General features: G+C 39.7%; 2 protein-coding genes across 5 annotated transcripts in view; one reads left to right on the forward strand and one right to left on the reverse strand.

Moving 5' to 3' along the window:
- Positions 1-26,060, forward strand: part of DOCK1 (dedicator of cytokinesis 1) — a 312,269-nt gene that overhangs the window by 123,861 nt on the left and 162,348 nt on the right. The gene's annotated exons all lie outside the window — the stretch shown is intronic.
- Positions 1-26,060, reverse strand: part of INSYN2A (inhibitory synaptic factor 2A) — a 49,732-nt gene that overhangs the window by 20,371 nt on the left and 3,301 nt on the right. Inside the window, exon 2 of the mRNA XM_074831526.1 lies at positions 13,014-14,214. Coding sequence (XP_074687627.1) covers positions 13,014-14,209 — 1,196 coding nt within the window. The 5' untranslated portion in view covers positions 14,210-14,214. The remainder of the gene's footprint in view (positions 1-13,013; positions 14,215-26,060) is intronic.

Consider the following 26,060-nt stretch of genomic DNA (forward strand, 5'->3'; position numbering starts at 1 on the left):
CAAGTATTAAAATATTATAATGAAGAGCAACCATTTTGCTGACATGGACTGGCAGTAACTAATAATAGGCTGCAATTTTCAGAGCAGCCTAAGGGAATTACGCCTTCTAAATCCCTGTGAAATGCAGAATTTGTGCACCTGCTTGAGGCATTTTTTGAAAATACCAACTGTAACATCAAAATCTTTGCATTTGAGTGGTTTTTTGCTTGTATAAATTAGAGACCGCATTGAGCTGAGAAGGGGAGCTTAGATATGTATATGCTGATTTTTTTTTCTAGTGTTCAGTAGGTAGCTAGTGAAGGGGCAACTAATTCAAGTATCCTGGACATCTATTAAAAACAAACAAAGAAAAAAAAAATCTTAAGTGATTTGGAAGGATAGATCTGTTACATCTGGATACCTTCCCTTAGCTGTTGGGATGTAGGGAATACTTCATATTAATTGAGTTACTTAATGGCATGATTTCACAGAAGTGCCTGTGCTTCAGAGTGTGCTTATGCTCTGACGGGTATGCTCTTTAGATGATTTTGATGCTCATCACACTTTTGATGTATTATCACCAACAAGGAGGATAAACAGATTTCCAGATATTTTTTTTTGTTGATGTTTGTATTACAGTGAAACAAATGATCTCAAGATGGCAGTGGGCCTTTGAAGGGGTTTTGAAGTGACAGTTTTTGCCATACTGAATAGCTGAGGAAGCGTAGGCCATGGTTCTCCTTAAGTCTTTGTATAAATGGGTGTTTTATTTCCCTGCATGACCTAGTCCTGCTGGGACTATTTATAGTATAGCTAGTTAAACACAGTAATGTTATCTGTCTTTACAGGATAGTGGTTTAAAAATAAAGAGTCTGGTGGAGAACTTCTCAAAACCTTTGTTTCCTACTGTAAAGTATTACAGTGCTAATATTGCTAATAACTGTGCTTCGAGAGAAAATTATCCATAGTTAATATTAACATAATTTGCCTTTTGGCAGAACAGGATGACTTCACTATGTCATGTGTGTTTTAGTTGCCTTTATGACTTGAATAAGTCATGTTTTAGCTGTGTAAACTGCAGGAAAATCACTTGTGTATGTTTTGCAGGTTAAAATAAATCCTGCTTAGCCATATAAGTTGAGTCTAACCGAGGAAGGATTTGCCATTCTAGCTCAGTGGAAAGCCTCATAGAAACGCATCTGTATCAACAAAATCATGTTTCTGTTGGATGAATATCTGCCTCATATCCCTCAAGAACTTACATCCTGCCATCAAACCAGTTGGCATGGTAGTTTCCCTTTATAGATGATAGTGGTACAGCCCGGTGAAAATCAAGAATAGTGTTGTGTTTTGAGCAATTATCTTGAGGATTTTTCCTTTGACGTCTGCAGCTGGACGCAAACATTGAATTGTTTCATGCTTTTCAGAGGTATGCTGGGTTTGGGGGTTTGTTTTTTTGTTTTTTTTCCTTTTTTTTTCTCCTTGGCTTTCAACTAAAGATTTTTCTGTTTTCCCTGTTGTTTGGTGGTGGTGTTTATTTGGTTCCCCAGTACAAGCCCTGGGAGCATCCCTGGTGTGTCCCCCAGTAAACATGGGCCCCTTAGTTATGTTTGAGGGTGGCTGTTCCACTTCATGTAACAAAGTACGAGTTAGTTCCACCAGAGTGGAAAAGTCCTTTTTAGAGTACTTGGAGCAGCTGGAGACAGAGGTGCTTCAGTGTGCCCTGCATCAGGTTAGGCTTAATTGTATTTGCAATTGATTGGTTGTGTGTTACAATTAGGAGTAGAAGCCAGCTCTCCGTTACTGCTCAGTAGCAATTTGCAGGGACCCGAGAGAGGCTGTGGAGCTGTCTCATACTGCCGGCACTGACAGCTCCACCCAGCTGGAAGCTGTTGCCCGACTTTCTGAGCAAAGTCCCGTGGGCTTGTACTCAGGATTTGCCATCATGGTGGTTCTTCCCCATGCTGGTCTGAAGTTACCAGCGCAGCTTTTCTGGGAACCATCAACGTATTTAGCAGCAAAGCTCAGTGTCTGCGTGCTGGAGCACGCGTGCAGAAATCCCGTGGAACAGAGCTCAAGCACAAACCAGTTTGCTTCTGGAGTATGCTGGGAGCTGGGGGGTACTCGCTGAGAGGCGCAGAGGTGTGAGCTGTACCAGCTCCGTGCCTCTGCTCTGAATGTCCCCAGGCCAGAGGCATTGGGTACTTGGACACAACATTATCCTTTCCTCCTTAGCTGAGATCCCTGATGGTCAGCATGAGTGGGGTGGTTTTCTTTAAGTAGTTACTATGTGAGGATTAACTAAACCTTAATGAATACAGTTTCCTCTCTCTGAGGGAAGCTACAGCACAGCAGGGAGCGTGGAGGCTGCCTGCAGGCTGGGCAGTGGCACGGCTGGAGGGACCAAGGATCAGTCCATACTGATCAGCAGCTGTGGCCCTCAAAATACTGGGGAAGACCTTCGTCATGCTGGAAACAAGGATGTTCTAACATGCACAAAAAAAAGGCGAAGCACTGCACAAATTCACTAACTCATTTTTGAAAGGTTATTTTAACTGGTGGCAGAGGATGAAAGCAGAAATCCTCTGATGCTCTAAAATAATATCAGAATCTTTTTTCCACTTCTTTTTTTCCCTATCTGTCTTGTTATTACAGGGCTGATATTATTCACTTGGCTTCTGAAAATACTTTGAAATGTACAGAAGCTCAATGGTGAGATTTTTCAGACTGTTTCCAAGACAGTAGTTTGTTGTCTCTTACTGAATCCTGACAGTTGGAAGCAGATGACTAATCTTCTTTTTGAGGTATTTGCACTGTGGGTGTATGGCATGACTCCCAAGACAGCAATTCAAGTGCTTTCACCCCATAAATACATTTTATATTATACTCAGGTTAGTCAGGGAATGAAGGGTTTTTTAAAAAAAATACATATTTTAATAGGGCTGTCTAGTGATTTAAAAAAACCCCTTGAGAATGGAGAGAATTAAAATGTATTTCAAGTGAAATCACAAAATCTTAGAGAAATTAGGTGCATACAAGGTCTAGCATCTCTTGAATATTTGTGCCTCTTGTCTCCTGAGAAAAATCAGGAGGGTAATTAAAATGTCAACTCTTTGTATTAATAATAATTCAGGGAATTTGTTTGCTCTAGCTGAGTAACAACTGTATAGCTGGCGTATAATTCTTAGGCCAAACACTTCCAGCGGGTGATCAGAGAGCGCACTCCTATGTATACTAAGATGAGGTCTGTCTCTTTACCGTAACCTTGCACTCTAAACCTCTCTACTGTGTCTCACTCCTGACCTCAGAGCATTGTTACTTGGATGCCCCAAGACTTTTGAACCCACAGCTCATCACCAGCTCTTCACTCGTCCTTTTACTGCAGCTTTAGAGTGTGTTGCGTTCCTCTTCCGAGTTCCCGTTCTTCTTCCACCCCCAAATCCACCTCATTTTAAAATTAATTTCTTCTGCATGGGATTTTTGGGCCTGGGGCGATGTGTTCAGTGGTGGTGTCATCAGGGCAAAAATCCCTGCCAGCAGCTCGTGCCCTCACACCTCCCTGTTGCTCCGACCCTCAGCTGAATAGTTTTTCAACTACAGAGTGATTATTCAACTCCCTGTGCTGTGGCTAATAGCCCTTCGTCAGCCACAGCACGGAGATTCATAACTGCGCAGTTTTAATGCAAATGCAATCCTCTCAACCGACCAGACCAAAGGGTGTTTCAGAGGTAAGAACTAATAGTGTGTTTATGGGTGAGTAACTGTATTAAAACACAATACCTTGGATTTTGCTTGACTCGGACTTTTAAATTAGAAGGCTGCTAACAGGCATTGTTTCTCTAAAGGAGGGAAGATAGGAGAAATAAGTTGTCTGTAGAATTTTTTTTTTATAATTTTGAAGTGATTGAGATTTCAGTGCAAGCTCAAATACTGTGTGCATTACATATAAGCCTATACCAGCTTATAATAATATTTATTATATTAATTGTAATAATTAATGATAATATAATAATATAATAACAACTACATCAGCCATACTATATCCAAACCGAAGAGCTTGCTTTAAATTCTAAATATTACACAGCAGCATAAAAATAAGAACATAGAATACAATTGCTGGCCACTGATCTTGCTGATTGTGTGGTATGTGCAAGAAGGATAGGGAACTGTATGGAGGGAAAAAAAAAGGCAGGAAAGACCCTGGAAGTGCTGAACTCTTTTTGTTGCAGCTTGAATAACACTTTGCAGGTCTCAGTACTTCCTATTTTCTTATTTCTTTAACTAATGGTAGTTTGAGATTTTACTGCAGTACTGGAGAATCTGTAAAGCAGCAGTTTGACATTTGCTTGAGCTTTGTACACAGATGCTCAGAAAGGTCCCATTCCTGGGAATTTTGTCTGAGCTTGCATTGATGACAATTAAGTAAATGAATCTCCTCACATTACCTAAGAAATGACCTAAGTCATGCCAGGTTGAACTATTCCGGAGTGTAAATTGCCTTGTTAATGTCAAAATACCTCTGCTCATCTCCACAATCCCATCTCTCGTGCTGATGAATTACTAGACCACACTCAGCTTCTATTGCATCTTCCCAGGATATTGGAACCAAGAGAAAAAAAATTGTAGTGTACCCAATACAGTGTTGTCTAGCCTCTTCTGGTTTGTTCATGCAGGAACAACGTGGTGAAAAACATCCTCTATCATCATCTTAGTAGTAAAAGAGGGCTAAGACCAGCTGGGGATGTTCGGAGAGATTTCCAGCCTCCCTCTGAATGACACTTTTCCTTCCTGGTTGACTAGCCGATTCCTATGCTGCTGCTCCATGAGATGCAGAAACAAACCATTGCAATAAACGGTTGCAGAAAGCTTAGAATTGTCCCAATTTCACTTAAGTATTCTATTAAACTGCTGCTTTTCTAAGCGTTTGCTTATAACATGGAAGAAATGGTTCAGTGCCAGGGAAGAGTAGCCTCGTGCTGACTGCAGACAGCAAATACCCTGGCATTGGACTGCTCTGCATATCTAAACTTGGTTATCTATTTACTCATTTATCTTCACAGTTCCTCTGTATTTGCAAAGCTCAAAATGAAGCCATTAAGAGCTACGAAACAGTGTTTTTTCCAAGGTCTGAGCTGAGAACAGTTCCTGGATCTGTAATTAAGGCAGGCAGCAGTGACACAGAGGTGGCACACAGGGAGGATGGTCAGACACATGCTTAAGAGCCTCTCACTTAAAAGATGTTTCCTCCAGTTACTGAAACAGCCCACAGATATTTGAATCCAGCTTAACTCTTCGTCTTCAATGCTTGCTTACCTTCACTTCTCTGTTGCACAGGAGCTTTCTTAAGACTGAACTGCATGTTTATGTCTTAATTCTGCAACCTGGGGTAGCTGGGAGCCTCAGCAGTTTAAAAACAAAAATGCTCCTCTTCAGACAAGTCTTTTTACAAAGTTGTCTAGTCAAAATCCATTTTTCCCTAGTCAGGATAAGAGATAAGTATATCTTTGTGTAAGCACAGGGGCTCAGAAGTAGGTGTCAATTAGAAATCTGGGGATTAATCTCTTGGCGAACAAACAGCAGTGAGAAATTTGACACTATAAAGCTCATTTTGTCTCATTTTTACATGACTGGATAGGTATGTGGCTCATTGCTCTGTGTCTTTGGATTCTAATACTACCAACAGTCAAAATGCAGTTATTAAAGGATTATTCTAATTGTGTGAAGTGAAAACTGGTAATTCAGCACCTAAATAACATTCTCTTTAAAAGACTGATTTAGTAGAAAAACTCTTCCTTGCAGGTATGTAATTTGGACAGCTTGGTGACAGTTGGCAAAGCTTCCCTTATGATCTGCAGTAATTCATATGGATATATTTAGCAAGAACGTAGTCTGCTTACACTTTTTTTCATTCACCATAAAACTTCGCCAGTGTTTCCAGATTTGAATTGTGGAAACTTGCTTTTATTGGCCTTTGTGTCCCTGCAGCCAATCTGACAGAAAAGTCTTGAACCTTAATTTCACTTCAAAGCTTGAAGTGCTGCCGAACCCTGCTGAAATGGGGAGCTGTGGTGATGAATGGTATTTCAGCTTGTTTTTAAAGTCTATTGAATACCAACTAGATAGAAATCAAATTATTTTTCTGAGTACTACAAATACTTTTTCTTTGAATTGTGCCTGTATAGTACATGCAGATAAACAGCTGAAATATATTAGCAAAATAAGTTATATTTTCTGAGACTCAGAATGTTCTTAGCGTCATTTTTCTGAGAAAACAGTAAGCCTGAAGATCTAGTAACTTTGCTAAAAAGATTGTTTCTTTTTGTTTGTTTGCTTTATGTTTATTCCACATACTGGTTGTTGCTAACAGTTTACCTTTCATTTTTGTTCATTATCATTTGCTTGTTGAAAACCTCCTACCACTATATTCCTCACAAAGGATGTTTAATAGCTGTAAGTTAGCTATGACAGTAGGGTTATTTAGCCCAGTGCTCTTTATCTTAAATGTTACAGGATCTAGGTACTCTGATTACCTATGACATATGTTCCAGGAATGTCTGTGAACTGTGAGAGTTTGCCCTTTTTCTTCATTCTGACACTTTGATCTGAAGCTTTCATTATGAGAAACAGAATAAATTTGTCCAACTCTAATGAAAAATCCTATCCAAAGTATAAATCTCATCAAGTTTTGAATGTCTATGAAACACTGTGCTATAAAATACTCGTGTTACCTGCCCTTGTAGGTCTAACTCCAGATTGTTTTTAGTGATCTAATTCAGAAAAAGTGTAATACGAGGTTAAACTTTGGGTGATGCTGGATCTTTTACCTTGAATGATACTGGATCTTTTAATGATCAATCTTATATAATCAACTTTCATTTGGGGTGGCTGAGAATTCTAAGTAAGAGGGCTCAAGGGCGGTCACGTGGACTGACAGTAGGTATGAAATAATCTCCATCAGGAAATATGCAGTTTTGGAACATAATGAAATTGTTCCAGTGAGGAGCTGCCGAGCTGTGAGAGGCGTCGGTGCGTAGCACGCTGCGCTGCCGCGTCTGCTTGATTAGTGCTTGGGGGGAATACAGAAAGGGAGAAGGCTGGACTACTGTTTTATAGCTTGGAAAACCAGGTTACTTATGGTGAGGGCAGGTAAATGGACTTCTATGGCGTCTTAATACTTACCCTGCTTTCAGGGAAGGGTAAGTGAGCATCTGAGCAATGGCTGAGGGATGAGCTGTAATTGGGAAGTGAGCACAGGGCAAGGGGAGAGGACCTCTCACGGGCCCACGTGCAAAGAATTCATCTTCAAACTGCTTTAGTGACCTAAGAGGAAAGCATAACTGATCGTGGAATGCATTTTGCTTGAATAGGGCTCAAAGTTTAGTCTGACACATACACCTGTTAGGCAGTGACAAAGCCTGACAGTTCAGTTCTTAGTAATTAGAATTAACTGTATAATAATTAGAATTAACTGTATACTTAACAAAAAGAGAGGGAGTAGTTGTACAAATGGCTGTAATAAAAGGAAGAGAAGGGTGTTCTCTTGCTGTTGGAACTGGAAAATAAAACCTGCTACTACAGTAGTCGAATGCCTCACTGTAAGACTGATCTTTGTGGAAACAGCAGAGAAAATGGTATGTATGGATTAGAATTTAAAAAAAATACACCCGACCGTCCACTGGCCCAAGGATTGCAAGATTTGTGCAAAAATCATTCCTTTTCCTTGACTAAGGAAGATGCATCCAAAGAGCTTTCCTGTGTCTGCCTTAGAAAGGTAAATCGTTACAAGTTCTGAGCTGTTTTGGTGTATCTGTGTTTGGGAACGACCTGTAAATGATGCACACTCTGATATACAACAGCTGTAGTGAGGGTAGAGAGATCAGAATTTAGGAGGTGTCTCAGGTGGAGTAATAGTCGGAATGAATGTGACCGCTCCAAAGGACAGGCAAAAGGGATGCAGGTAACGGTCACAGAGTTGAAAATAAAGGTCGTCATCGTAGTCCTGTTCCAAGGGACTGCTGTTACAGCCTCTTAAAACCTGGTGGCACTCGGTATGTGACACAATTTGTGCAGCACAGATGGAGTTCATTGTCTTCTTTCTGGTTTTCATATATTTATTTGTAGTGCAGCTGTCTTCTGCTGTTAAACTTATCTATTGCTTTCCTGCATTTCCAAGTTTTCTCTTAGAAATGATTTTCCTAATTTTTTTCCTTTGCCATGTCTGTAACTGAAAAAGCAAAACACCACCACACAGGAGGGGAAATCCCACATGAAACCACATCATATTATCTCTGCAGCTAGCACATTACTTCCAAAGGCTGTGCTTTCAGAGGCTGCATTCTTGTAAACTCTTTAAGCTTTCTTTTCTCCTTATGTGAAATAAGGAACTCCTTTAAGAGTGCTGGCTCGTGTGTGTAGATGGATTGAGTTAGACAGCAGAGGTTGTTACTACCTTTATTTGCTCTGTCTCCTTCGTCTGGGCTGAAGTAGCTTCTGAAAAGGAGAAAAGCAAACAATCTGGGCAATAATTGCTTTGGCTATCAGACTTTCATTTACCATCCTTCCTGAGTCAGGATGATAAGTTGATGCTCAACTCGTGTGACCTTGAGGATGATTGCTTGCAGTATTTTTGAGACAGAAGTACTTGGGTGAGGATGCTGTCTCTGCACTGGGTGAAGCTCTCCTCTTCTCTTTGGTACTAACATTCATCCAGACACACAGAGTATGTGTTTATTTTCTGCTTAGAAATGATTATAAGAGACATAAATATCCCTTATACATTGGAAAATGTGAAATGACATTTAAATTCTGTCCCTGAGAACGTGTTCTTTCAAAGCCTTTTCAAAGGAGGTTGGGACTGCTTGATTCATGAATGTTTGTTGAGAACCCTTTAAATTCCTGAACCACTGTTGACTAAGAAATAAATTATCTCTGAAACAGGTTCATTTAACTCTTGTCTAATGTGTAGCATTTGGCCTGTCAGAGTCAAAATACCGTGACTTATTTTTGTATGGCAAATTGAGTACTTTGTTTATTAAAATTGCTGATTTGTTGTATAATGAGAAGGGCCTAGATTACTATTATTTTTCACAGTAAGGATTTAAAGGGCAGGTCACTGGTGTTCTCCAGCAGCAAACTATTTTTGATTATCTGTCCATCTTCTGTTCTATATTTCACAGGTGTTAGTTAGCCAGGTTTTGGAATTAGTGACTGGCATTTTGCTTTCAATCCTGTTGGTCTTAGTGAGGCTCCGTACAGAGCAGAATCTGACTTGCTTAATTGAATGCACTGTATCTGAATACAGACAAATATGTCTCTAGTTGATATAGGTTGCTAATAGTTTACTAGAAGACAAAGCAAACATCATTTGTGGCATAAACCTTGTTTAGTGTTGTAAAGCTGCACCTTGCATCATGTAATATTCAATAGTTTTTCAACTTTGAGCTGGGAGACTTAATTGAAGCTGTAGCTCTGTTACTTCTATTCATGCATGACTTAACACAAACATTGTTGAATGCCTTTTGCTGGGATGTAAGGGTTTTTTTGGTAGAAGCTTCCACATAGTAAGGTAGAATTACCATTTTGCCAAAGATTTAGTAAATAATGATGCACATAAGAAATACACAGTTTTAATAATTTTCTTTGGTATCGGGGGCTCAGAGGCTAGCGAAAATGAGTTGTACCCCTGTCCCCAAACCTATTAAGTGTTATTTAGCTAGATTTAATGCATTAAAATTAAGCAGTGCCTGATGGTGAGAGCTGTGTTTCCCAATGGCCTGAATTTTGCATTCTGTGACCAATAAATGAGGCCTGATCCCAGCTCAGAGAAGAGAGAGCTCCCGCTGCACCCTCGAAGCCTTCAATCTGGCAGAGCGACATGAGCCCCCGGCTCCGTCGGCTGGTAGAGCTGCTCTGTGTTTCTCTTCCTCCTCCGGTGGTTTTCCACTTTCTTTTCAGCAGAGTTGAGTGCTCTATGTTGTTGTTAATTGCAGATAATGTAGTACTGACATTTTGAAAAGTAGACATAGATGCTGTTCACCCAAAGGATGATACTACTATCTTCAGAGATGCCGATACAATTTTGCTGGCATCGACTCATTTAGTGATGAATTGCAGTAATAGCAGTTCAAGACCTACAGCATATTAGTGAAAATGAATCCACTGAGCACTAGTCCCATGGCACGACAACAACACTTAAAGAACACTGATTTTCTTGAAGGGAGGAAAATCTGATTAAGAGATTTAGCTGTGGGTATGTGTTTTGGTTTTTTTATTTTATTTTTTTTTTATCAGCAGCATGTTTTTCTTTCTTGCTGTACGTTACTGTAAGGAATTTAACATACATAAGAAAACCAGAGTGCCATAAACACAGAACATTGTTTTCTGTTTTAGCAGATGGAAGACTCGTATATGCTACAATAAGCAGAGACATGGCAGTAGAACTGCTTTTAATTTCTTGGTATAAACTGACCTAACACCTGGGTATAAAAGGAAAAAAGATCAACATGCTAAAATCGAGAATATACAGAACAGTGTACACAGTGGTGGGTCTCTGTGGCAAAACTGTTGTAGAAATGAATGCAATAATTGGAAAGAATTATTCTAATAAAAGGATGGGGCAACCTATTATTGAAATAGTTGTCTAATTTGAGGGAAATAGGGATAAAGACAGGCTTCGTGTTAATAATGTGTTGGTGCTTTGCACAAGAACAGAGTGTTCTCTCAGCTCTGGAGTGTGATCAGTGGAGAACAGAAATGTCCCAGGCATAATGCTGGTCTCCTTTGTGCAATCTCCTTTAAAATCACCCAGGTGCTGGAAAATTAGAGGGATCTGGAATACAAGAATTCCTAAAATGGGAGAAAATATGCAAGTATGCATCTTTCTTCTTTCCTCCTTCCCCATCTCTACATCCTTCCTGGCTAGCTGGGAGGGGGCACGCTTGGGATGTGCCAAGAGCGTATGGAAGAGTAGCTGAAAGCAGTTCCAAGGAGAAACCCTTTCCTGCTCTTGGTAAGTTTTAAGGCAGCACCTTTGTATGTCATGTTTAAAACACCCCCCCTATCCAAAATCGCCCTCTGATTTGTAGATACTTTGCTTCCAATTTTTATAATTCACCTCGACCACTGGTGTAACTGTCCCTGGTTACAGTTATCGTCAGAGAATCATTAAAAGGTTTTAATTGTCTCTTCCACATGCCACAACTTGTTTGAAAAGATTTAAAAATGTGGGATGTATCTTTAGGTGGTGATTTCACCATTGCTGGGGGACCTATGGGGGGAAAGTAAAGGAGTGCTAATAAACAGGCTCCTTTTGGTCAAATATCATGTAGTCTCGTAGACTCTAATACACAGGTCTGTGTGTGTAAGAGGCAGTAGAGATATTCCGAAGAACTGGGGTTTATGGATAATTCCGCTATTTTAGGGCTGATACAGGCTGCAGCTATGTCAGGTTGACAACTACAGAAGGATTATTTGAAGATATGAGCAATCATCGATAGTTCAGGCAGGACCTCTTTTGTGCTGAGGGCAGGGATACACTCCTAGTGTTGGCTACACTAAATGGCAGTAAAAAAATAAGTATTTGCTGTACCTGTTGCTCTGCTATCTTTGGGAAAAGATAAAAAATTGATCTCTAAGTGTATGGAGGAAGCACTGGTATTTATAGCAGATGACTTTGTGGGTAGGTGTGTGTGTGAACACACAGGGTTCTCGATGATCAGATGATGAGTTATGATGAAGAAATATTTTTCTGTATTTTGTAATTTGACATGCAGCATGCCACTTCTTTCCAATTCTCTTGCCATTTCTGTAAGTTAAGAAAGTCAGAGGAACACTTCTTCTGAATAATAATTTAAAAAAATAAATCAGTAAGCCTGTGTTGCTTTCAGCTACACCAAGAAGCTTCCCAGTCTGAAGATGCAGGATTTGACAGGGTATTTTAATAATACTATAACTAGCTGTAAAATAAACTAAAAATGCTAAGGCTGCGTTGACAGCATTGTCCAACAGCTAAAATGACTTTTTTAATGAAAACAGTTAGAATTTTTAGGATTAACAGGATGATTCCTACATTCCTAGAGAAAGAGTTGAACTACAAATCTTAAGATGTACCTTTTTGACTCTAGTGAAAAGATGTGCTGCTTCAAGAAGCACAAGCTACTGGTTCCTAATTTTAAAATCCAGATTTCTTCTGACAAATTATGATTTAATTACAGAACTACTTAAAACCACACAAACAGTGCACATATATTTTGAGGTGCATTCATTGAATAAAGATTAGCAAACTAAGGCAAGTAAGTCTGCAAAACCCTTGTTAAGGTAATGTAACAGATGGGTTGAACTGTCTAGGTAAAGACTAAAGGTTGTAGTGTGTTATAGTAAGTAGTATTTGTAATTCTATTTAGGTTGATTTAACTGTAATGTAAGCTAGGGATAAACAAAATTTTGTTTCTTTATGCTTGTGTTTGTGGTGTGTAGAGTAGTGCGAATGCTGTAAAGAAGACTTTGATATTCAAAGTTTTAATCTAATTTCCTTCTGAAAGAAACATTAAAAATTCAGAAGGTGAAAGTAAACCAGACAAGATTCATATGCCATTAATGGAATTATATCCCTTAATCTTAAAAAGGTCTCTTACAGAGTGAAGGTTTTTCTGCTGCTTTTCATGCCAGGTGAGGTATTACAGTTAATACAAGTTGCTGATGTGAAAGCATCCTGGCTAACCCTGTTTGGAGAACAGCTTGTTCTGTGCTCGTTAGAAAAGGTACAAGAAGAGGTATTATAGGTTCTTTGCTAAATAACCACTTAATTACATCCCAGGACAAGCAGATACCAAATCTGCGAATACTGCTGGCAGGTTTCCCTAGGACTCGCCTCTAAAGCAGCAAAACTGAGTCCGTGTGAGAAGCACCACGTGTAACGTCTTGGTGTGATGCGGAGGAACGCACGGGGGCAAACTTGCATTAGGAAATTCAAAGGCAGGACTTGTTAGAAAAGGCATTTAAAAAAGCTTATAGTCACGTAAAGAGCTTCTACTCACCCTTCTCTGTGAGCTTCTCCTTTCTCTAGCTCCTGTATAACACCCAACAACACTTTTATGGTTTCCTGACTAGAGCTGATCAAATTTTCCATCATCTGAAGCTGCGCTTTCAAGTCCACAACTTCCGTGTGAGGCACGATTTGTTGGCATTCCTCGCTCACGGCAACAGCCGTCTGGCAAGGCTGGTTCTCCTCCATAGGCGAAACGTTTATCTGAAGGGTCTGTTCGTTACATTCGGTGGCTTGGCACTGCGCCCGCGACGAGCAGGCTCGAGCATCTCCCGCCTGGGGCTGAACCCCGTTGAGGTGCACGGTCCTCTTTTTGTCCTCCTCGGCTGGTGGGCACGGGGACCAGTCGGTCTCGGCCACGAGGTTTGGCAGGTCAGGCTGCGAGGCGTTTGCACCAGCCGCCGGTAAATAAACGGTGGCCACTTCAGTCTTGAAGACCCTCCCGTGGAGGGGCTGGGCGGCCTCCTCGCTCCCCGGCCGCCCCACCACCGGTTTCCCTCGGCTGGGCGGCCGGGCAGGGGTGGGCTCCTCCGAAGCGGGGTCGGCCGAGTTTGGGAGAGGAGGAGGCGGCGGCTCTTTGGGAGAGCTGTGCAAATCGCTGCTTATCCAGGCCTCAGCCCCGTTGTCGCGAGATCCCACGTTGGTGCGCTCGTTGATGTGGGAGATGAACTCCGCCGTCTGCAGGCTGCCGGCCTTCTTGCTCCACGGGATGGCCTCCCCTGAGCTTCTGCCCTCTTTGTCCTTAACGTCTATTAGAAACCCGTTGTTTTGACTCTTAAAGGTGTCGACAGTCGAGGCGCTTTTTAGAATATTCCCTTTTTTCCGGTCCAGGGGAAAGGTCTGGTAACACTTTTTAAGATCGGGTGAAGTCTGAACTCCTGTGCTCTTGGTGACGTTGGGTATCGATCTCCGGGCAGGCACTGTCATGTACTTGCGATAAGCCGTTTTGTAGGAGATGGGCTTGGCTTCTCTCTTGTCGGGATCCTGGGTGGTGGACAGCTGTTTGTCCCTCTGCTCGTTCTGGGCCTCGCAGATATCTTTAAATCTCACCTGGAGGGCTTTGTTTCGTTTCTTAATCTGCCGGTTGGGATCCAGTGCATATTTCATCTCCAACGCGAGTGAAGCCGCCGGCTCAACTTCGCTTTCCGAGGTGGTGAGTAAGCATTTGCTGGGCTCCTTACTCACCATGATGCCTGCATTCAAAAACAGTTCAAAAAGCCTCACGTTACAACAAAAATGCTACTTCCCCCCCCCCAAGTTTGCAATATTTGAGCTAACTTCCTCTACTTTAGCTGCCACTTGCACCCTTTTTTGTTCAATTCTCTTAAGTGATAGTCCTTCATATTATTAGACTTCAGTGTTTTGCTAGAAAATTGTGATTTTTATCTCGATTTAACAACACCCACTCCTCAGAGAGGTTTTCGTGGCACCAGAAGTTTTTTCCAAACCCCTTTTCAGAAGGCAGGCACCATGGCTGTCATGCTGAGGGTGCTAGCTCAGCACTTGGATGTCACTGCAAGGGAACGTGGGCTCTCAGAACGCGAGTCATCTGAATTTACTTGATAGTTAATAAAAAGCACAGGGAAAATGAAAAGCAAATGTCTCTGTACAAATAGAGAAAAGTCTAGAGCGCTGACCACCCTTAATGCTCCTTTAATGCAGATGTTTAGTAACAAGAAGTGTCAAACTGGCGTTATTTTTTCCAGTATGCTTGCTTACAAAACATGTTTCTTGTGTGTAATGTACTCTGCATCTTTGAAAGAAATTAACTGGTCATTAGTGGTGCCATTATTTGGATTTAAAAAAAAAAAAACAAACCTCATAGCTAAACCTAAAACCTGTGTATAAATATTAGCAACTGGTTGCTGCTGCTGTATGTATAAAATTTATGAACTATTGAAGTTTGTGGAAGAAGTCAGCAGTGCATCAATTAAGGTTCTGCTTCAAATGCAAAACAACCCATCCTTTACTAGAAGCAGTAATATGCCTTTATAATAGAGCTTCTTATCCCAAAGGATCCTAAAGTACTAAAAAAAAAAAAAAAACCCACAAAAAACCTGTGATGATTCACAGAAATTACTTAATCTGCTATTGAAATATAAGCACCTCCTCAAGGATGAAAAGATGCCAACTGCTTAACACAGCACATAGCAAAAAAACCCAACAGCTCGATCCTCGTACAGATCATAGGGGATCTCTAGTTACTGGATAGTTAAGACCTCCTTTTTACACCTGATTTGAAGTTATCGTTTTTACTCTCCTATTGCACACATTTCTCCCTGATGCTGAGATTTACGGAATTACCAAATTCCCACTTAATCTGAGTATTCTGTGTGTATCTCCTCTTTAAACACTGATGTACCCTCAGAGGGACTCAGAGTACAATGTAAAATGAGTAAAGGGACTTTCAATGCGGTATTTGAAATACATTTTAGATTAAAATTCTTTTGTCTATTACATAAAAAATGTGAAACTCTTCAAGAGTTAAGTGCCAGAATAGCGTATGTTTTATAAAGTCAACTCAGTGACACAAACGAGTGAATCCTTATGACTAGTCTAGATTTAGTTTTAATTTAAGAAAACATTAAGGAGAAATTATTTTCAATGGAAAACTGAATGTTTATGGTTTTTTAAAAGTAGTAGTGACATTTCCCCAAAGTTATTAAGACACACAAATGTGCATGGCGCACTGTAGACTGCAAGGTTGGACTTCTGGGTTATCAAATTAGTTTCAAAAGTCCTCGTGTAAATGTATCATTACCTGCTGGGTTTTTTTTCATGTTTTACTTCCCTGGTCCCCGTAATTTGCCACCAAGTAACTGAAATATTCTAGAATCTGTCCAGTTTGCCTTTTTCTATCTAACTGGTCAGGTTCAGGTAGTGGTGAGTGAGCAGCAGTCATTTTAGCAGGGGAAGTTTCTATCTGAATCTGTGTGATGTAGAAGAAAGCAAAAAGAGGGAAGATTCAGGACAAAAACATTCAAATAATGGAATCTGAGATTGCTAGATACTAGATTTCAAACTAGATACGTATATACAGGCCTAGTATCTGATACGAAGGTGACCAAGGCCCTCTTTTTGGGGAAAAGAGATTATAAAATGGAAATGCTAGAGGGAAGCCTGAAGATAAAATCGAAGTGGAGCAGGGTGATCTTTTGGACTTTGTGCCCGGGGGGGGGGGGGGTTGGGGGGGTAAGATCAGTTTTTCCTGTGCTGTTAATACATGATGTACAAATATAGACAAATTTTTGTGGGGGGAAAAAAATTAAATTAACTACATATGAATGTCAGGAATTTTTTGTTCCAGCTGAAACCCTAAATAAGGAGTCGGTTGTGCTTTGTGGAGAATATTAGTATCCTTTACTGACTGCTTTGGGCTGTCTTTTAATTATAGTCATGTTTGCTGAGTGAAGTTATGCCTTTATTTGAGAGATGTTCTGCATACAGAGCCCCACTGGTTCACAGCTTCCAAAGATGGTGATGGTAGGGAATAGAGACATCTATCCATCCATCTGTCTGTCTAGGGGTGGAATTTTGGAATGCTTTAGTGAATAATGAAGTGCTGTCTAAGATACAAACCTGATCCATTAGCCTGCAGTTGGACAGGCATTAGCTTTAGACACAACTAAAATATGTGGTAAAAACTACGGTCAAAACCCAAAACTCTGCACTTTCATTAATGTAGAACTACTGGAAGCAAAATTTCCATAATGGTCTGGTGAATTGAGTTTACCAAAAAACTAACTACATAACACAACAGCCATTATATCCATTAGTTTTCAAATCTGCTAATGTGAGTTCATGCACTACTAAAAAATTGTAGCAAATATGAAATGTTGCATTGACAAAGATATGAAATACTCAGTAATTATGTCTGAAAAGAGGGCACACATTTTTACCCATAACAGGGGCTTACAAAAAGTGGTTGTTAGATCTGAAAGTCACTCATGACAAACATCTCACAGGATACCTCAGAGTTGTCCAAGTGAGTTTTCTGGCACTTGGTTATTTGACAGTAGGATCCAGTAACATACAATTTATTTTCAAGTATTGGCTTGGTATTTGATTAGTGTACCTCTGACCAGTCTCAATTTTCAGATTATTTCAAATACTACTTTAATCCCATAATCTTTGGGGCTGCAGGATTGCTGGGTCTGTTTGGAATGACTTAGATGGAATTAATAGAGTCCATAACCCAGATGAACCCAGGAGTCTGGTGATATTCTACAGAAGTAGATAAATGAGGAACTATATTCTGTGATGCAGTTAATTTTAAGCATGTCTTTAATAGCCAATAAATTGATTCTTCAAAAATTGCTTGTCTCCTTTTCCCAGTTGCACAGGCCTGATTGATTTAGCTCATCTAGAGTTTTCTTTTCCCACTAGTAGCTTGGATTAATAATTTTATAGATATCTGTGATTAAGAATGACAGCAACCAAAAGAACTAGATTTTTTTAAGCCTTACTCAGATCTCAGTGTCTCCAAGGAGAACTGTATGTGCACATTTGATAAAAGAACGGTTGAGCAAACAGTTGATTGCGAGTTAAATATTTAACACGGAAGAGTTTATATAATACCTTTTTTTTTTTTTTGTTTAATTTGTTTTGGACAAGGTGTTGACTCCAATTCTGGCTTACTTAGGCACTAGCGTTTACAACATCATCTCCTGGGAGGCCTCGCTTAATCATTCAACCTGTACTTGAGCTCAACCTGTACTGAGCTTGCTAGTCTGCCCTCTTTCCACTGAAGTTCCTGCCAGCGTTCCTACTGATTTCCTGGGGAACAGGAGCGTGCCATGGGCACAGCCTGGATCCAGACCAGGAAACTGGAAAAGGAAATCCTGCCATAATGGATTTCCTTTCCCTGCACTACTTCTCTGTAATTCTGCTGCCCGTTACTCATCTCGGTAGCGCTTTCTGGAACACGAGGCAAGGCTGGCGTACATAAAACGTGCGGCTCTGAAATATGATTGAAGCTGCAGGATTTCCGGATACTTCAGGAAGCTACTGAGACGGAGTTTCTCAGTTTGCATGTGTACTGCAGAGTTTATGGCTTACTCTGTCAGGGGGCTAATAAAGGCTTTGAATTTGAATTTTAGTTGGAGATGCCAATTAAATACAGATAAGAGATTTAAACTTTTTGTCTGTAGTTACTCTAAACAAACCCTGATTGCATGAGATGATTTACTAAGCTAAATATTTAAGTAATCACAGAGCTTATTTTTCAGTTTTTGGCCTTGATTTGTTTATAAACTTCTGGCTGAATACCCTTAAGCAGTGTTCCTTTTCATTTGAATATGGAAATAAACTATTAAATAATAATAGCAACAAAAAAGTGATGCACAGAGAAGCCTTAAGTTAGTATAAAATCTTCAGGGTAACTTATGGAAACCACCTTCTTTATTATTTCCAGTTCTCCATAGCATGTTTTATTCAATTAAATAAATCCTTCCCTTTCAGTTCTCCATTTATTGATGCTGTCCAGATTTCTTCCCCTCAGTTCAGCAACACAACAGGCATTTCTAGGAAGGAGACTTAGATTTTATGTGATTCACACCTCAATTATGAGGAGCAGTAGGTCCCCAACGGTCCCATTCAAGTCTGTGTCAGCAGGTAAAGCTTAGGTACATAAGTAAATCTTTGCAGGACCTCCCCTCTTAATCCAAAACTCTGCAAAGTAACTGCACTCTAAGGTGAATTATAGGGTTGAATTTCCAGACTGATTTGTTAATGAAGGAAAAGGAGATTTGTAGCTTGCCTTATAATTTATATTTTACTTCTGTCGGTTTTATGATGCAGAAGTATACCCAAAGACTAACTGTGTTAATTAGCAGAGTGGAGTTAAACTTTCCACGTTCCAAATGCAGATGAAAAGCATAGATTTCAGTCTCTGTATTTTCAGACCAAGTGAAGGCTTTAGAGATGCAGCTGTAAACTTCTGTGCACGTATTAAGAGCGCACAGGTTTTTTGTGCACATATGTAACAGCTTAAAGGAAAAATAATGCAAGGGGTTGCAAATAATTGGGCTTTACCATGCAAAGGAAGACTCCTTAGTGATCTGCAATGCCTTCAGGCTTCTGGGTATATCGAGGCTATACTTTCTCTTGAGAAATCCCTGCTGTTCTATGCCATTTTTATATGTCTAAATATTACCATAAAATTTAATAATGCATATTTGTTTTTCAAGAACTATTTGGTATCTATGTCATCTTCTAAGTGTATACATAGAATATAATGCACTTCTATCATTAAAAATAGAGATTTGAAATACACTTGGATTTAGTTCATAAAAACAAGTACAATATTAGAAGCCTATTCTGTGTCAATTCTAAATATACCATCGTGTAAACCAGTGACAGCAACCTGAGGATATTTTACATGTAATCTGAATGCTTTTCTTAATTTTGAGTTAAATAGACTGCTTCTAATATCATGTTATTTCTTTGACATTTTGACTTCGTTAATTCAGGAGTATTTTCACTCTTTTAAAAGGAATCCATCCGCTTGTTAGATTAACTGACTGTGGTGTTATGATACAAACTTAAAAATCATATAGTAGTATCCTAATTATTAATAATCAGTGTCCAGTAATCAAAATTGTACTGATAAAGATGTTGGAAAAGATGAATGATCTTAGCCAGTTATTATTAGTTGTTTGCAGAAACTTTTCCTGTGTTACAAATTTTCAGTAGTTTTAATACACAAGTTTGAGGATAAAATATGACTTTGGATAAATTCAAGGGCGCAGGTATGCCCAATTTTTGTGGTGTAAAAAGTACTGATGACTATTGCTAGGAAAAACCCCCACTGTATGTATTGACATACAGAACTGATGTGGTAGACCAGTCTGTCTTCCTTTTATCAGAGTTGTTCATGTAGAATAATAGAGTTAGAAGTGCTGGTAAATGTCAAACTAGTGTTTTTTTAAAAATCTGTTTTGAAGCCCTTAGGCATTGAACTTGAGTTTCCTCTCTCTTGAACTTCCTTATTTATTCCTCAATGCTCAATTCATTCTTATTGCTGCATTTATGTATTCTGTATTTTATCAAGTAGAGGGTGAATTGCCCTAACTTTATGATCTTCCTGTTTGGAGAAGTTTTCATCACTTCAACGAATTACCCAACATTACCACCATTTGCCTAAATCGGTGCTTTTCAGCCTCTGGTCTGGAGATGATTGGAGATTTCTCACCTATGTTATTGCTGTTCATACCTGAAAAGAAAGCTCCTATGCTCCCTAATTTATAGTTTGTGAAGGGGGGTTATATTTTCACTGAAAAAAATCAAGAGGTCCTACAGACTGAAACAAAGTTTACTAACTTAGACTGATCCTTTATTTTTTAGTTACATCCTCCTGCAAAAACCAGCTTTGGGATGCATTATTTAGAAATAATGCATTGCACTCTAAACTACAAATGTTTGGTAGGGTCGTGATGGTTCTCAGTACAATTTCAAAAAATGGATCTATTGATCATCTAGTTTCAGTGATGCCATATGACAGATTCATAATTGCCTTGAAAGTCTTCCTCTGGAATAAGCATGGTCATATGGTATTTGATTTCTCTCTCTTTTTTTTCTCCCATCCATTGGTAGCCTCTGTGAGCATAATGTATAAAAATCATAACCCAGCTAATGGCTGAGGTAGACAGTAAATGCCTTTAAATGCTCTTGTGAGCTTTAAGCTTCAGAACTAAGTGGCAACAAATAACATGTATGATTTAATAAGCCTGCAGAATTTTAGATAAAACAGGAATCTATTGTAGGATAAACTATTTAAAGTCTTCCTTGCAAAACAAAACAATTTGTCTGAATGCACAAGCTGGTATTTGCTATTTTTGATAATTTTGACACGTCAACTACGTGTTCTGAACACAAATGTTAATAATACTCAGGTTTTGTTGCTTCCTATATTGTTCCATGTATAAAATTAAAAGGAATCCATTTAACGTGATAAAATTCTGTACAGTAAGGGTTACTTTTCCCATAATACGTTTGTACAACTAATAGTAAGACTAACAGATTTGCACTTGCATTAAAAACAATATAGACCCTTGTGGTCTGAGTTAATGGCTATTAACTTCATATTGGAACAAATCTAATGCCAAAAGATACTCCCTGTCAATTCATAGTGTTGTTATAATGTCAAACATTTGCTAGGATTTAGTGTACTGGAAAAATTAACATTGCTGTTAAAAGAATTACACTTATTTTTCTTACTGTGCTATGCAGCTATTGCTACTATGAAAATCTGAGTAAAGGTTTATTAGCATTATTTTGCCATGGAAATCTGTGCAATTCTTTGTTAGTGTTACAGCTGGTACTCGCAGTATAAGGATGCTGCTGAGGATGTGTTGCTAGGAGAATCACAAATAGTTCTTCTTGTACTGTACTGTCTTCCAGGAGTCCAAAAGCCAGCGTACTTTCACTGGAAGGCTTTTTCATTTTTATGGGACTTTCTGTTAAATAATTTAGATAGCAAGCTGTTAAAAACACGAGCTCAAAGACCGTTCCTTATCTGCTCTATTGTTGAATAGTAACTTTTAATTGTTCTTAGTAAACATCAGTAGTTTCTGTGGGTGTTCGAGGTAAAAAAACAACCACCAAATGACAGGAAAAAAAAAATGGTTCTGTTCTTTAGCTTCGGCCAACATGTTTGCAGAACTGTCAGACCTCCAGAGAGGGTGCTCGGGACTGAGAACATCTCCAGACTGCAAGCGTCTACATCAGCATTTTCTTTTTCATCTTCACTTTTTGAAACGTTGGGTAGGGTCAAGAGGGAAAATGAGCGAAGCAGGTTCCACCTCCAAGCTTCAGTTTTGCTGTGCGGGTAGTGGAGAGGCACGGCAGTGTGCTTGGGTGCAGTGCCACGTACCCACAGCAGTCCGGAATGACTTTCCTCAGGTCAGGGGTTGTAAGGCCTCCCAACATTGTCAGCTCTTTCTACTTGGCTTAGGGTTCCATGCAGACGAGCCTTGAGAGGGTGTGAAGTGGTAATTTAGGTCTAAAACCTGACATCATTAGCAGGATATTAATTGGTGAATAACAGTAGACCAGGAGGTTTGTATTTGCACTCCAGCAGTGTCAGCAGTCACCAGGAAATAAAGGCCAGGTGGTTTTCACCTTCCTGAGGAGCACATTTGTGAACGGTTTCTGGTTTCAGGCAGGCTCTGGTTCTGGCTGTGCTGTAGTTGTAAATTAGCAATGTACCATTAGACATGAGTGTGCTGATGTTGGTGAAAGACGAGAGAAGCGCACAAATCAGTCCAACTTCTGCTGTAGCAAAGGCTCGCACAAAAATGAGCACTGGTTACCCAAAAAGAGTGTTATTAGCAGAGCAAAAAGCTGTACTTTAACTGCTGTACTGCAAGTGAATAATAGTCCCTAATGTTGCAAAACTTACTTCATAAAAGCCAGTTCTAAGATGCTCTTGAAGTAAGTAACGTGAAGTTAGAGCCAAACTCTGATGTGAGGGGGAGTTGTCTTAAATTTGAACATCGGGGCGAATGCTCCATATCTCAACTCCCAAAGTCTCAAGTTCTCATCAAACATGAGGACTTTGGAAGAAGGGTTGGAGTTGATGGGTAGCACCGGTGCAAACAGCCCAGGTCACCAGGGAAAAAGTTTTTGGTTCAACTGTGTGGAGAATGAAGAGGGAAGCAATGAGAGCGTGCAAAGATGCTGTGGAGATGTTGAATAAATTACTTCCAGGTTTCGTGGACCTGGGACAAGGTGGAGTAAGATCTCGAAGTAAAACATTCTGGTGATTGTGTTTTAGGATGGGTTGTGATATGGATGATTAGGAAATGCATTAAAGTAATAATTAGAGATCCTCTTAAGAATTTTTTATGTTCCTTTTGTCTGTTCAAGTTATATTCTCTGCTCATCTGAAGCTGCAGGATGGTGGCTGACAACTCCCCTATTATTAATCAGAATTGCTTGATAACGCTCCAGGCACCAGAACTGTCTGCTAGGCAGATAATTTGTCATGTTTCTCCTGGCTTTGTGTGTTTTTGTACTTCCGCAGTGTGAATGTTAGAGGATAACACATTGTTGTCACCAACTTGCTTAGCTCAGGACTACCTAAAATGCACAGATTCATCTTGAATTCAGCAACTTAGACTCAGTCTACAGAATGGATCAGTGTTGTTGGTGTTACCAGGCAGTTCAGGCATAATTTCTGCTAAATTACTCTCTTCAGCATTGGGGTGTTTTATCTGTCTCTTTGTCAGCTCCTTAGAGATACTGCTGTGTTTTATTTGCTGATGGCCTTGATACACAAAAATGTATTAAACTGATCCACAAGTTAAATTTCTGTACTTGTGGATATCTCCTCATTCATTTCTGATTGTATTTGCAGAAGAGAATAATGAATATAATATCAAAATTGACATGAACAACCAATTACTAATGATTTGAAGGACAGATTTGGGCTTGCTGTAAATTTTTTTCTTGTTCATATATAAATACTGATTTGTCTCTTCTTCCTTCTTCTCCTAAGGAGTGCAGGAAGTAACTACTAACCAGACCAGAACTTTTTCATGTTACTAACTTCAAAATACAGTCCTGAATTTACACACCTGCTGAAGTGGTTTTGTGTTGAGCATCGTAGAGCCTCTGTTTCAGTTTTTAAAAGTCATTTATATCGTGATTGGGCTCTGTAACTCACATCAGCTTTGACCTCACCGACTTGATCCAGGCAACAGCATCACAGCTCTGGCATGAGCATTGGCTGATGTGGTTTTCCAGGCAGCACAAAGCAGACTTGTGGTGAAGTTGGGGTATTACCGATATCCAAACTACTCCATTTAAAGAGAGTTTTGGATATATCCATCTGCGCTGTGGTCACAGTGATGGGCTGTCATACCTGTGGTTTGCTTTGTGCTTCTCACTGAAATTTAACAACTCCTGTGGCTTAGGTCACTGTGGAGTTGGGGTGGAAGTATTTAAGTTGTATAGGTCTTGTAATTCTGGTCAAAGCTGGGTCTAAATACAAAATGACAATTTTTAACTAATTGGAAATTGTGCAGGATGGTTTTAGTGGTACAGCAAAGTTTTTACAGCTTTAAGTGCTACGGCTGTGACCTGTTTTGTAGGGCTGCCTCTTGTATGACCGAATTACTGACTAGGTGTCTGCGTTTTTCCTGGAGGTTAAAAGAAAATGAAGAGGTGAGGAAGGGCAGGCATGAAACAAGCAGGGAAGGTGGGGAAGAGCACAAAACAAGTAAATCCTTCTTTGTTAGCTTTTGACACTTCCTCCTCACTTAGACCATATGGAATGATCTTCCTTTGCTTTTGTTTTTAAAATGGTTTAATTTTGTAACTATGTGGGCTTTATTTACAGGCATGCTCTAGCAATCACGGACAGGCAAAAATAACACAAACCACTTGCTTCTCTTCCCCGTGGATGTCATAAACATGAGTTAAGGTTGGGATTTTGCCAGTATTATTTCAGCCCAAATAATAAGGAATTCCTGTACCAGGTATAAAATGGAAGTAAAAGCAAATACAGATAGAGGAAAAAATCTTTGGATGGTGCAGACTGCAGAAAAAAAAAAGTTAATGGTCTCTCTGGAGATGGGCAGAAGACTTCAGCTTTGCATCCAAAGGAGCAGGATGTCCAAGTAGAAATCAATACGGGAGAAAGTATTCTTCAGCACACAAAGCTGATGCTGAAAAAGGACCGTACAGCTGAGGCAGACAGCACCTATAGGAAAAAAAGTTTGCAGAGGGCTTCCACAAGGCTAATTTTCCGTTAAGCCAGTCAGTGTGCCAGGCCATATGCTGTTTCTGCAGATCTTGTTAAACCAGGTACAAAAGTCACATGCTTACATGTTCTTTGGTCCACAGCATAACTGCATTTTTAGCCTGTTTAATGGAACTCTGCTGTTAGATGAGGATTCCAAACCAAACTGGTAGCGTTCCTGCAGGAAAAGCCAGCGCAGTGAAGAGTTTAGACTGTTGTAGTCCTCTAGTGAAATGCCCCTTCTTGTGTGTCGCTGGCCCATAACTCCGGTCTGCTCTCCAGAACAGTAAGTACTGGACTATGGGTCAATACTTTGGTTTGTTTTGCTGCTTAGTATTCAAATATTATTATTTTACTAGTTGTAGTTTCTTGCACTGAAAATTAATACTAAGGTCTCATTTAAAATATTAGAAATTTCCATGTAATTTGGCTGCACTTAGCCATACAATTGAATTTGTAACATGTACATGAGTACATTTTGGGCAATATTTTAGTGGTTACAAATGACTACTCCAGTCTGTCTTTTTTAGTTGCTGCAGCCTCAGATATATTTGGTTGTAACTACACAACTTTTGTGACATATTTAAGCACACTTTTTTTCATATGGACTGAGTCTGAGACCAGATGAGCAGCGATGTGCAGAGACTGGGGAATCTGACAGGTGGTAGAGCTCCAGCACTTCCCCACAAAAATCTCTCGTAATGATAGATTTAGGAAGTTCAGATCTGCATCCAAATATCAAAGGACTTGGAGGCCTTCAGTCCCAAGGCTTTTAAATCCCTCTCTGTTTAATTCAGACTGTGAAAATGGCCCTCACTCTTCTACACTCCTCTACTGAAATCAGTGGATTTGGATGGAAAAACTATTACTGGAGTGAATTTAGGCCTGGTGTCTTTCTGCCATTGAAGGGAAAAAAACAGGCAAAGAGGAGGACACCAAGAGTTGCTGTTTGATCACTGAATTGCTATTTTTATAACCAAATATCTTTGCCTATGAGACTTGAGCTTACACGTATAACTGAAAAGCAGGTGAATTTTAAGGCACAGATCACCGTGACGCTGTGCTGTGCAAATGTATAAACAAGTTGAACTATTTCTGAGAGTATTAAGGGGTCAGCAGAGAGGCTGTTTTCTGCCTGAATGTAGTAAAATTGTATTAAATAGATGTCAAAATAGGGCTGTGCCACTAAAATAAGAGGATGCCCTGATCACATTCTGTGTGGTCAATAATAATAATTTAAAACTGAATGTCAATACCTAGCGAGTCGTACCTGTGTCTGGTCATAGGTTATACAGT

This window comes from Strix aluco, chromosome 7 (genome assembly GCF_031877795.1).
Source record: "Strix aluco isolate bStrAlu1 chromosome 7, bStrAlu1.hap1, whole genome shotgun sequence".
NCBI lineage: Eukaryota > Metazoa > Chordata > Aves > Strigiformes > Strigidae > Strix > Strix aluco.